Source organism: Ascaphus truei, chromosome 10 (assembly GCF_040206685.1).
Source record: "Ascaphus truei isolate aAscTru1 chromosome 10, aAscTru1.hap1, whole genome shotgun sequence".
NCBI classification, from domain to species: domain Eukaryota; kingdom Metazoa; phylum Chordata; class Amphibia; order Anura; family Ascaphidae; genus Ascaphus; species Ascaphus truei.
The window spans coordinates 61,921,288-61,934,645 of NC_134492.1; the positions used below are offsets into that span (position 1 = coordinate 61,921,288).

General features: G+C 59.9%; 1 protein-coding gene across 1 annotated transcript in view; it reads right to left on the reverse strand.

Annotated features, from left to right (window-relative positions):
* The window catches only part of KIF14 (kinesin family member 14), a 245,239-nt gene that overhangs the window by 113,939 nt on the left and 117,942 nt on the right, over positions 1–13,358 (reverse strand). Inside the window, exons 12-16 of the mRNA XM_075617062.1 lie at positions 13,184–13,331; positions 12,425–12,488; positions 11,569–11,753; positions 9,823–9,925; positions 8,144–8,304 (exon numbers count right to left, since the gene is read on the reverse strand). Coding sequence (XP_075473177.1) covers positions 8,144–8,304; positions 9,823–9,925; positions 11,569–11,753; positions 12,425–12,488; positions 13,184–13,331 — 661 coding nt within the window. The remainder of the gene's footprint in view (positions 1–8,143; positions 8,305–9,822; positions 9,926–11,568; positions 11,754–12,424; positions 12,489–13,183; positions 13,332–13,358) is intronic.

The following is a 13,358-nucleotide window of genomic DNA, read 5'->3' on the forward strand; positions in this document are numbered from 1 at the left end:
GCCCGAGACTGATCCCCCCGCACCTCCGTCACCGCCTCACTGCCCGAGACTGACCCCCGCACCTCCGTCACCGTCTCACTGCCCGAGACTGAACCCCCGCACCTCCGTCACCGTCTCACTGCCCGAGACTGACCCCCGCACCTCCGTCACAGTCTCACTGCCCGAGACTGACCACCGCACCTCCGTCACCGTCTCACTGCCCGAGACTGAACCCCCGCACCTCCGTCACCGTCTCACTGCCCGAGACTGAACCCCTGCACCTCCGTCACCGTCTCACTGCCCGAGACTGAACCCCCGCACCTCCGTCACCGTCTCACTGCCCGAGACTGACCCCCGCACCTCCGTCACCGTCTCACTGCCCGAGATTGACCCCCGCACCTCCGTCACCGTCTCACTGCCCGAGACTGAACCCCCGCACCTCCGTCACCGTCTCACTGCCCGAGACTGAACCCCCTGCACCTCCGTCACCGTCTCACTGCCCGAGACTGATCCCCGCACCTCCGTCACCGTCTCACTGCCCGAGACTGATCCCCCGCACCTCCGTCACCGTCTCACTGCCCGAGACTGATCCCCCGCACCTCCGTCACCGTCTCACTGCCCGAGACTGATCCCCCGCACCTCCGTCACCGTCTCACTGCCCGAGACTGAACCCCCGCACCTCCGTCACCGTCTCACTGCCCGAGACTGACCCCCGCACCTCCGTCACCGTCTCACTGCCCGAGACTGACCCCCGCACCTCCGTCACCGTCTCACTGCCCGAGACTGAACCCCCGCACCTCCGTCACCGTCTCACTGCCCGAGACTGACCCCCGCACCTCCGTCACCGTCTCACTGCCCGAGACTGACCCCTGCACCTCCGTCACCGTCTCACTGCCCGAGACTGACCCCCCGCACCTCCGTCACCGTCTCACTGCCCGAGACTGATCCCCCCGCACCTCCGTCACCGTCTCACTGCCCGAGACTGAACCCCCGCACCTCCGTCACCGTCTCACTGCCCGAGACTGATCCCCCCGCACCTCCGTCACCACCTCACTGCCCGAGACTGACCCCCGCACCTCCGTCACCGTCTCACTGCCCGAGACTGAACCCCCGCACCTCCGTCACCGTCTCACTGCCCGAGACTGATCCCCCCGCACCTCCGTCACCGTCTCACTGCCCGAGACTGAACCCCCGCACCTCCGTCACCGTCTCACTGCCCGAGACTGATCCCCGCACCTCCGTCACCGTCTCACTGCCCGAGACTGAACCCCTGCACCTCCGTCACCGTCTCACTGCCCGAGACTGAACCCCCGCACCTCCGTCACCGTCTCACTGCCCGAGACTGAACCCCCGCACCTCCGTCACCGTCTCACTGCCCGAGACTGATCCCCCCGCACCTCCGTCACCGTCTCACTGCCCGAGACTGATCCCCCCGCACCTCCGTCACCGTCTCACTGCCCGAGACTGATCCCCGCACCTCCGTCACCGTCTCACTGCCCGAGACTGAACCCCCGCACCTCCGTCACCACCTCACTGCCCGAGACTGACCCCCGCACCTCCGTCACCGTCTCACTGCCCGAGACTGAACCCCCGCACCTCCGTCACCGTCTCACTGCCCGAGACTGACCCCCGCACCTCCGTCACCGTCTCACTGCCCGAGACTGACCACCGCACCTCCGTCACCGTCTCACTGCCCGAGACTGAACCCCCGCACCTCCGTCACCGTCTCACTGCCCGAGACTGAACCCCTGCACCTCCGTCACCGTCTCACTGCCCGAGACTGAACCCCCGCACCTCCGTCACCGTCTCACTGCCCGAGACTGACCCCCCGCACCTCCGTCACCGTCTCACTGCCCGAGACTGACCCCCGCACCTCCGTCACCGTCTCACTGCCCGAGACTGAACCCCCGCACCTCCGTCACCGTCTCACTGCCCGAGACTGAACCCCTGCACCTCCGTCACCGTCTCACTGCCCGAGACTGATCCCCGCACCTCCGTCACCGTCTCACTGCCCGAGACTGATCCCCCGCACCTCCGTCACCACCTCACTGCCCGAGACTGACCCCCGCACCTCCGTCACCGTCTCACTGCCCGAGACTGATCCCCCGCACCTCCGTCACCGTCTCACTGCCCGAGACTGACCCCCGCACCTCCGTCACCGTCTCACTGCCCGAGACTGACCACCGCACCTCCGTCACCGTCTCACTGCCCGATGCCCTCGACTGACCCCCGCACCTCCGTCACCGTCTCACTGCCCGAGACTGACCCCCGCACCTCCGTCACCGTCTCACTGCCCGAGACTGAACCCCCGCACCTCCGTCACCGTCTCACTGCCCGAGACTGAACCCCTGCACCTCCGTCACCGTCTCACTGCCCGAGACTGAACCCCCGCACCTCCGTCACCGTCTCACTGCCCGAGACTGACCCCCGCACCTCCGTCACCGTCTCACTGCCCGAGACTGACCCCCGCACCTCCGTCACCGTCTCACTGCCCGAGACTGAACCCCCGCACCTCCGTCACCGTCTCACTGCCCGAGACTGAACCCCTGCACCTCCGTCACCGTCTCACTGCCCGAGACTGATCCCCCGCACCTCCGTCACCGTCTCACTGCCCGAGACTGATCCCCCGCACCTCCGTCACCGTCTCACTGCCCGAGACTGATCCCCCGCACCTCCGTCACCGTCTCACTGCCCGAGACTGACCCCCGCACCTCCGTCACCGTCTCACTGCCCGAGACTGACCCCCGCACCTCCGTCACCGTCTCACTGCCCGAGACTGATCCCCGCACCTCCGTCACCGTCTCACTGCCCGAGACTGACCCCCGCACCTCCGTCACCGTCTCACTGCCGAGACTGATCCCCCGCACCTCCGTCACCGTCTCACTGCCCGAGACTGAACCCCCGCACCTCCGTCACCGTCTCACTGCCCGAGACTGAACCCCCGCACCTCCGTCACCGTCTCACTGCCCGAGACTGACCCCCGCACCTCCGTCACCGTCTCACTGCCCGAGACTGACCCCCGCACCTCCGTCACCGTCTCACTGCCCGAGACTGACCCCCGCACCTCCGTCACCGTCTCACTGCCCGAGACTGACCCCCGCACCTCCGTCACCGTCTCACTGCCCGAGACTGACCCCCGCACCTCCGTCACCGTCTCACTGCCCGAGACTGAACCCCCCGCACCTCCGTCACCGTCTCACTGCCCGAGACTGACCCCCCGCACCTCCGTCACCGTCTCACTGCCCGAGACTGACCCCCGCACCTCCGTCACCGTCTCACTGCCCGAGACTGACCCCCGCACCTCCGTCACCGTCTCACTGCCCGAGACTGAACCCCCGCACCTCCGTCACCGTCTCACTGCCCGAGACTGACCCCCGCACCTCCGTCACCGTCTCACTGCCCGGAGACTGACCCCCGCACCTCCGTCACCGTCTCACTGCCCGAGACTGACCCCCGCACCTCCGTCACCGTCTCACTGCCCGAGACTGACCCCCGCACCTCCGTCACCGTCTCACTGCCCGAGACTGACCTCCGCACCTCCGTCACCGTCTCACTGCCCGAGACTGAACCCCCGCACCTCCGTCACCGTCTCACTGCCCGAGACTGAACCCCCGCACCTCCGTCACCGTCTCACTGCCCGAGACTGAACCCCCGCACCTCCGTCACCGTCTCACTGCCCGAGACTGAACCCCCGCACCTCCCGTCACGTCTCACTGCCCGAGACTGATCCCCCGCACGTCCGTCACCGTCTCACTGCCCGAGACTGACCTCCGCACCTCCGTCACCGTCTCACTGCCCGAGACTGACCCCCGCACCTCCGTCACCGTCTCACTGCCCGAGACTGACCTCCGCACCTCCGTCACCGTCTCACTGCCCGAGACTGACCCCCGCACCTCCGTCACCGTCTCACTGCCCGAGACTGACCTCCGCACCTCCGTCACCGTCTCACTGCCCGAGACTGAACCCCCGCACCTCCGTCACCGTCTCACTGCCCGAGACTGAACCCCGCACCTCCGTCACCGTCTCACTGCCCGAGACTGAACCCCCGCACCTCCGTCACCGTCTCACTGCCCGAGACTGACCCCCGCACCTCCGTCACCGTCTCACTGCCCGAGACTGACCCCCGCACCTCCGTCACCGTCTCACTGCCCGAGACTGACCCCCGCACCTCCGTCACCGTCTCACTGCCCGAGACTGACCCCCGCACCTCCGTCTCACTGCCCGAGACTGAACCCCCGCACCTCCGTCACCGTCTCACTGCCCGAGACTGACCCCCGCACCTCCGTCACCGTCTCACTGCCCGAGACTGAACCCCCGCACCTCCGTCACCGTCTCACTGCCCGAGACTGACCCCCGCACCTCCGTCACCGTCTCACTGCCCGAGACTGAACCCCCGCACCTCCGTCACCGTCTCACTGCCCGAGACTGAACCCCCGCACCTCCGTCACCGTCTCACTGCCCGAGACTGATCCCCCCGCACCTCCGTCACCGTCTCACTGCCCGAGACTGAACCCCCCGCACCTCCGTCACCGTCTCACTGCCCGAGACTGAACCCCCGCACCTCCGTCACCGTCTCACTGCCCGAGACTGAACCCCCGCACCTCCGTCACCGTCTCACTGCCCGAGACTGAACCCCCGCACCTCCGTCACCGTCTCACTGCCCGAGACTGACCCCCGCACCTCCGTCACCGTCTCACTGCCCGAGACTGAACCCCCGCACCTCCGTCACCGTCTCACTGCCCGAGACTGACCCCCGCACCTCCGTCACCGTCTCACTGCCCGAGACTGACCCCCGTACCTCCGTCACCGTCTCACTGCCCGAGACTGACCCCCGCACCTCCGTCACCGTCTCACTGCCCGAGACTGATCCCCCGCACCTCCGTCACCGTCTCACTGCCCGAGACTGAATCCCCGCACCTCCGTCACCGTCTCACTGCCCGAGACTGAACCCCCGCACCTCCATCACCGTCTCACTGCCCGAGACTGATCCCCGCACCTCCGTCACCGTCTCACTGCCCGAGACTGAACCCCCGCACCTCCGTCACCGTCTCACTGCCCGAGACTGAACCCCCGCACCTCCGTCACCGTCTCACTGCCCGAGACTGACCCCCGCACCTCCGTCACCGTCTCACTGCCCGAGACTGACCCCCCCGCACCTCCGTCACCGTCTCACTGCCCGAGACTGAACCCCCGCACCTCCGTCACCGTCTCACTGCCCGAGACTGAACCCCCGCACCTCCTTCACCGTCTCACTGCCCGAGACTGAACCCCCGCACCTCCGTCACCGTCTCACTGCCCGAGACTGATCCCCCGCACCTCCGTCACCGTCTCACTGCCCGAGACTGATCCCCCGCACCTCCGTCACCGTCTCACTGCCCGAGACTGACCCCCCCGCACCTCCGTCACCGTCTCACTGCCCGAGACTGATCCCCCGCACCTCCGTCACCGTCTCACTGCCCGAGACTGACCCCCCCGCACCTCCGTCACCGTCTCACTGCCCGAGACTGAACCCCCGCACCTCCGTCACCGTCTCACTGCCCGAGACTGAACCCCCGCACCTCCGTCACCGTCTCACTGCCCGAGACTGATCCCCCGCACCTCCGTCACCGTCTCACTGCCCGAGACTGACCCCCCGCACCTCCGTCACCGTCTCACTGCCCGAGACTGAACCCCCGCACCTCCGTCACCGTCTCACTGCCCGAGACTGAACCCCCGCACCTCCGTCACCGTCTCACTGCCCGAGACTGAACCCCCGCACCTCCGTCACCGTCTCACTGCCCGAGACTGATCCCCCGCACCTCCGTCACCGTCTCACTGCCCGAGACTGAACCCCCGCACCTCCGTCACCATCTCACTGCCCGAGACTGAACCCCCGCACCTCCGTCACCGTCTCACTGCCCGAGACTGAACCCCCGCACCTCCGTCACCGTCTCACTGCCCGAGATTGACCTCCGCACCTCCGTCACCGTCTCACTGCCCGAGACTGAACCCCCGCACCTCCGTCACCGTCTCACTGCCCGAGACTGATCCCCCGCACCTCCGTCACCGTCTCACTGCCCGAGACTGAACCCCCGCACCTCCGTCACCGTCTCACTGCCCGAGACTGAACCCCCGCACCTCCGTCACCGTCTCACTGCCCGAGACTGAACCCCCGCACCTCCGTCACCGTCTCACTGCCCGAGATTGACCTCCGCACCTCCGTCACCGTCTCACTGCCCGAGACTGAACCCCCGCACCTCCGTCACCGTCTCACTGCCCGAGACTGAACCCCCGCACCTCCGTCACCGTCTCACTGCCCGAGACTGACCCCCGCACCTCCGTCACCGTCTCACTGCCCGAGACTGACCCCCGCACCTCCGTCACCGTCTCACTGCCCGAGACTGAACCCCCGCACCTCCGTCACCGTCTCACTGCCCGAGACTGAACCCCCCGCACCTCCGTCACCGTCTCACTGCCCGAGACTGACCCCCGCACCTCCGTCACCGTCTCACTGCCCGAGACTGACCCCCGCACCTCCGTCACCGTCTCACTGCCCGAGACTGACCCCCGCACCTCCGTCACCGTCTCACTGCCCGAGACTGACCTCCGCACCTCCGTCACCGTCTCACTGCCCGAGACTGAACCCCCGCACCTCCGTCACCGTCTCACTGCCCGAGACTGAACCCCCGCACCTCCGTCACCGTCTCACTGCCCGAGACTGACCCCCGCACCTCCGTCACCGTCTCACTGCCCGAGACTGATCCCCGCACCTCCGTCACCGTCTCACTGCCCGAGACTGAACCCCCGCACCTCCGTCACCGTCTCACTGCCCGAGACTGAACCCCCGCACCTCCGTCACCGTCTCACTGCCCGAGACTGACCCCCGCACCTCCGTCACCGTCTCACTGCCCGAGACTGACCTCCGCACCTCCGTCACCGTCTCACTGCCCGAGACTGACCCCCGCACCTCCGTCACCGTCTCACTGCCCGAGACTGACCCCCGCACCTCCGTCACCGTCTCACTGCCCGAGACTGACCTCCGCACCTCCGTCACCGTCTCACTGCCCGAGACTGAACCCCCGCACCTCCGTCACCGTCTCACTGCCCGAGACTGAACCCCCGCACCTCCGTCACCGTCTCACTGCCTGAGACTGAACCCCCGCACCTCCGTCACCGTCTCACTGCCCGAGACTGAACCCCCGCACCTCCGTCACGTCTCACTGCCCGAGACTGATCCCCCCGCACCTCCGTCACCGTCTCACTGCCCGAGACTGAACCCCCGCACCTCCGTCACCGTCTCACTGCCCGAGACTGAACCCCCGCACCTCCGTCACCGTCTCACTGCCCGAGACTGAACCCCGCACCTCCGTCACCGTCTCACTGCCCGAGACTGAACCCCCGCACCTCCGTCACCGTCTCACTGCCCGAGACTGAACCCCCGCACCTCCGTCACCGTCTCACTGCCCGAGACTGAACCCCCGCACCTCCGTCACCGTCTCACTGCCCGAGACTGAACCCCCGCACCTCCGTCACCGTCTCACTGCCCGAGACTGAACCCCCGCACCTCCGTCACCGTCTCACTGCCCGAGACTGAACCCCCGCACCTCCGTCACCGTCTCACTGCCCGAGACTGATCCCCCCGCACCTCCGTCACCGTCTCACTGCCCGAGACTGAACCCCCGCACCTCCGTCACCGTCTCACTGCCCGAGACTGAACCCCCGCACCTCCGTCACCGTCTCACTGCCCGAGACTGAACCCCCGCACCTCCGTCACCATCTCACTGCCCGAGACTGATCCCCGCACCTCCGTCACCGTCTCACTGCCCGAGACTGAACCCCCGCACCTCCGTCACCGTCTCATTCACAAGAACTAACTTTGTATTTTGTCATTTTTTTCCCTGAGCTTTCACCTGTTCAACATTTCCCGGCATCCGCGTTTACTACGGCAGCCACTGCCGTCCTAATGAGTGTCAATGGTGGCGGCCATTTTAACCTCCCTGCAAGGCAATTTTTTTTAGCAACTAACACCTCCAGAATTCAATGGCAGGATTTAAAAAGGGTGCAGTAACACTGTGGCAAAAATCACCATGCCACGGTAACAAGGTGACGCTTATTATTCCCCCCACCCCCGTGATTGGTAGAGCACATTGCTGCGTTGAGGCATGAGTCGGTGCTCGTTACTCACTGTGACCGTTGCGTGGCGAGCAGCTCGTTTTTTGCGAACTCAAAGTCCTTGGGTCCTTCGGCAGACGAAGTGGAGACGTGGGACCGCGCCTTTAACCCGGGCACCTCTACGGGGTGATTAAATCGGAAGTAATGGCCGCCGCCCAGGATCACACGGTCCCCCTGCGGGAGAAGACAGGTTATACACTCGTATTGATCAGACACGCAGCGGTACAAAGGACTCGGACCATCATTGGTGTAGGAGACGCCTCACCACCACACGGTGACAACCCAGTCACAAGGGCCATCAAGCCAGCTTCCTCCAGGACAGGGCCACAGCGAGGCAGATCTAAGGTGGACACCATGTCCAGTTAAGTGTGTCCTTCACATCATAGGGTGACCGTCAGACATAAGAGGGACACATTAACCCAGAGTGGCCACCACCCGCCCTCAAGGGCCACCAACAGGTCAGGTGTTAAGGATTAATTGCAACATATATCTAATGAACAACTACTTGGTATGTCTCTCTGAGGTGATTAGGAAACCCCCTCTCCCAATTGTCAAGTGACTGTGTTCAGAGTATTTAAATCAGTCTGCCGTGACTGTAACATACGGCGGTGTAACATCTTAAGTGTCGCATATAAAGTGTCTATGGAGTTAACTTTGGAGTTGAAATTGGATGTGAACAATACAGGAAGATCTGGACTCCGAACAACAACAACAACAACAACAACAACAACACCAACAACAACACCAACAACAACACCAACAACACTGCAGCTGTGAGAACTAAAAGCTCTAATAATTTGTACTCTTCCTAGCCTCCGGTACCTGGGAAGTTTCTGCTCCTGCATCTCACTATGCCCTCCCTCCTGCATCTCACTATGCCCACCCTCCTGCATCTCACTATGCCCTCCCTCCTGCATCTCACTATGCCCTCCCTACTGCTTTTTCTGTTTACTGTCTCCTCACTCCTTTGTAAACTGTTCTGTTCTCTCCTACTTCCCCACACCCCCTCCTATCCACATTTCTTCACCTCTCCTCCCCTCCAGCTATGCCTGTGCCCATACACTGCACCATTATTTATACACCTCTCTCAACAATTTCCTTACCCCTCAATAAAAAGAACCACCACAAATCCTCTATTCACCTCCTCTCTCCCTCCTCCTTCCTGCTGCTGGGCATCTCTCTCCTAATCCTGGACCCAGCCATATACACACCTGCTCTCACCCACGCCTCCCTGCTCTCACCCACGCCTCCCTGCCACCTCTTCCTCTGCTAATTGTGTTAATACGGACAAACCTTAAAACTCACCTCACAAATCAAGCATCCCAATACCCTGCACTCATGGCTACTGTCCCACACTCAGTCACTCCTACCACCCATTGTGGCCAAGCACTGCCATCTACAGCACTTATTCCCTCACCTGCTGTCTCTGTAAGACTCCCGACATACCACTTAGATTGTAAGCTCTTCAGGGAAGGGATTTCCTTTCCTATTGTCTGACTGTGCTGCGCTTATTGTATTATTATAATTCCCCGTACTGTATTCTTCGTGAAGCGCTGAGCACACTTTTGCCGCTTTATAAATAAAGACATACATATCCCTGCTTCAGAACAGGTGGCTCAATCAGTGGCTCAGTCTGCGACTCGTTTATAAATAAGAGAGGATACACAGCACCGTCTGTACTGGCAAACTCACATGGTGTAGGACCGTAGACGCTGAAATCTGGTCTCCATTAACGTACGTCTTGGCGTCTCCGGAAGGTGTTAAGCTCACCGCGTTTTCGATGTTTGTGATGACGCTGTCCAAAATAAAGGCGCGATCATGTGACATGAAAATATAGAAACGTATGGGGGGGGGGGGGTACTATTCTAGGCCAATCTGCTGGCTGCCGACTGCCAGGACACCCCATAGACTAAGATTGTTTATAGTTTCTGCAAGATGTTGAGCATCGGGGGAGAGGGGGGAGTATGACAGGGCCCTACAAGTTGTTGAGTGGGGGCGAGGCGGTGTGCCTATTTCCAGCCAATAGGAAAAGTTTGGCCCGGGTTTGGTCTACTGGGTCCCTGTCCCCCCCACCTGCCCAGGGACACATGTCCTGTTGCTCCCCCCCCCCCACCCACAAGAGTGGCCAGAGGAAATCAAACTTCCTTCCCCTATTTTAGTCAGCGCTAGTTACCCAGTTATAACACCTCAAACATGTCACTGTCCTACACACAGAGAGCAGCACTCACACCTCAAACATGTCACTGTCCTACACACAGAGGGCAGCACTCACACCTCAAACATGTCACTGTCCTACACACAGAGAGCAGCACTCACACCTTAAACATGTCACTGTCCTACACACAGAGAGCAGCCCTCAAACCTTAAACATGTCACTGTCCTACACACAGAGCAGCCCTCAAACCTCAAACATGTCACTGTCCTACACATGGAGCAGCACTCACACCTTAAACATGTCACAGTCCTACACACAGAGCAGCACTCACACCTTTAACATGTCACTGTCCTACACACACAGAGCAGCACTCACACCTTAAACATGTCACTATCCTACACACAGAGAGCAGCACTCACACCTTAAACATGTCACTGTCCTACACACACAGAGCAGCACTCACACCTTAAACATGTCACTATCCTACACATGGAGCAGCACTCACACCTTAAACATGTCACTGTCCTACACACAGAGAGCAGCACTCACACCTTAAACGTCACAGTCCTACACACAGAGAGCAGCACTCACACCTTAAACATGTCACTGTCCTACACACAGAGAGCAGCACTCACACCTTAAACATGTCACAGTCCTACACACAGAGAGCAGCACTCACACCTCAAACATGTCACTGTCCTACACATGGAGAGCAGCACTCACACCTTAAACATGTCACTGTCCTACACACAGAGAGCAGCACTCACACCTTAAACATGTCACTGTCCTACACACAGAGAGCAGCACTCACACCTCAAACATGTCACTGTCCTACACACAGAGAGCAGCACTCACACCTCAAACATGTCACTGTCCTACACACACAGAGCAGCACTCACACCTTAAACATGTCACTGTCCTACACACAGAGCAGCACTCACACCTTAAACATGTCACTGTCCTACACACAGAGCAGCACTCACACCTTAAACATGTCACTGTCCTACACACAGAGAGCAGCACTCACATGGACATTTTCAGGGCGTTTATTGAAGCGTAACGATGTTTCTGTCCTACACTGCGACCTTCCTCAAGGTGGTCTTCAGAAAGCTCACGATGTAGGACCGAAACGTTGATGCACACAAACAAGTGTGCACTCCATGCTTAATACGTGCATACTGTGTGTGTACCATGTGTATACTCTTCGTGAATTTGAGCAGTGGTTAAATACCATTGGGTTCTGGAATCACAGGCCATCAAAATGTTGGTCCTTATCCACTTACCAGTGATCTTCTGCGATAAGAGCTCCGGAGAGCTGGATGTCATGGCCGGACCCCGGACTGGACATTCCCACCGTGGTCTGCCCTTCCTTTATCATGTACAGCAGCACTTCCGAGAGCTGGGGGTCTTCATTGAGGTTGACGAGGTTTGGCAGACGATTGTCCATCTTGAGCGTGATCCCTGCTTTCTGAGAGGCAGGACGGGGTCATTGACACGAGAACGCAGAGTCCAAGAGTTTCACCAACGCAAGGCAATTCATTATTTCAAGGGCTACGTGTTTAAATCCCTTGGGAAATGGCGGCTCTTAACTTCACGGAAAGGTTGTCTAGATCGTGAAGACCGCCCAACACAACCTTTACCTACTCGTCTGACCGGTCAGACACCTCTGGGGTTATAGAGGATTTATTGAACAGATGATTCCACAGAGATTTTTTCAGCCGGTTGAACAGGGCGTTATTTTAACACGCCATTGGAGGATCGCCTCAAGCAGCCGACGCGCACATACAAGCAAGCCGGAGGAACAGGACGGTGCCTAATCGGGAGTGTGTGGTCACTCCACACCGGGTATAGCAGAGACACAGGGATATCGATAGAGGCACACATCTTGGTAAGGCTTTAATGAGCCCGCGCTGATACCATCACTAATTTCTCACGCTCCAGTGCTGTGTCACGTCCTATTTTTGATGCTCCACTTTGCTTCAAGGTGACCTCCCCAACCCGTTTATACTCCGACAAACTATTATCTCTCTCTATTTGGCATATTCCATGTGCTTTGTTGCCCCCCTTGAACATACATTTGCTTTTCTATTTGTCTTCATTTCATGGACCTGAATGCTTTTTCGAATGGAAATAACCCACCCGTAACTCTTCCGTCTCCTCTCTCTTCCGCTGCTCCGCCTGCTCCAGCTTGTCCTTCCAGGCCCTACATGGAAAGGAAGACACATCCCTGGAATTAAACTGCTTTATTTCTTTTAGCACGATACGCCGAGTTACTGTACATCTCGTTTTCCAGTAAGCACGCATCCTGCTAGGTTTTTATTTTATTAATTAAAAGGTGCAATCCCTTGTAGCTGCCCAGAAAACAACCTTTTGTATGGAGTTTACCAATCCAATTGTTAAACCAGGTTGAAAGATTGAAAGCTGTGTGAAAATGTGGTGTTATATCCCAGTAACGTGACGGTGAGTGTGTCTTAGTGTTACTCCCGTCCCGAGCCGGAAATAGGGGTTTATCTCACGGTGAGAGAGAGGGAAATAACGCTATGTTAGTTATATCACCTCACTGTGGGGTTACCCCCATCCAGACCCGGAAATAGGGGTTTATCTCACGGTGAGAGAGGGGGAAATAACGCTATGTTAGTTATATCACCTCACTATGGGGTTACCCCATCCAGACACGGAAATAGGGGTTTATCTCACGGTGAGAGAGAGGGAAATAACGCTGTGTTAGTTATATCACCTCACTGTGGGGTTACCCCCATCCAGACCCAGAATAGGGGTTTATCTCACGGTGAGAGAGAGGGAAATAAGGCTATGTTAGTTATATCACCTCACTGTGGGGTTACCCGCACCCAGACCCGGAAATAGGGGTTTATCTCACGGTGAGGGGATCCTGCTCACCTCCGCATCACGATCATCTCTTGCTCCTGCTGGTTCAGTTTGAGTTTCAGGGACGACATCTCCTGCTGGTAGCGTCGGTATTTCTCACAGTCAGTGTTCTGAGCAGACAGTTGGGACGCTTTTAGCTTCTCAATCTCTGTTTTAAGCTCTGCATGAGGAATTATGTGCATCATTA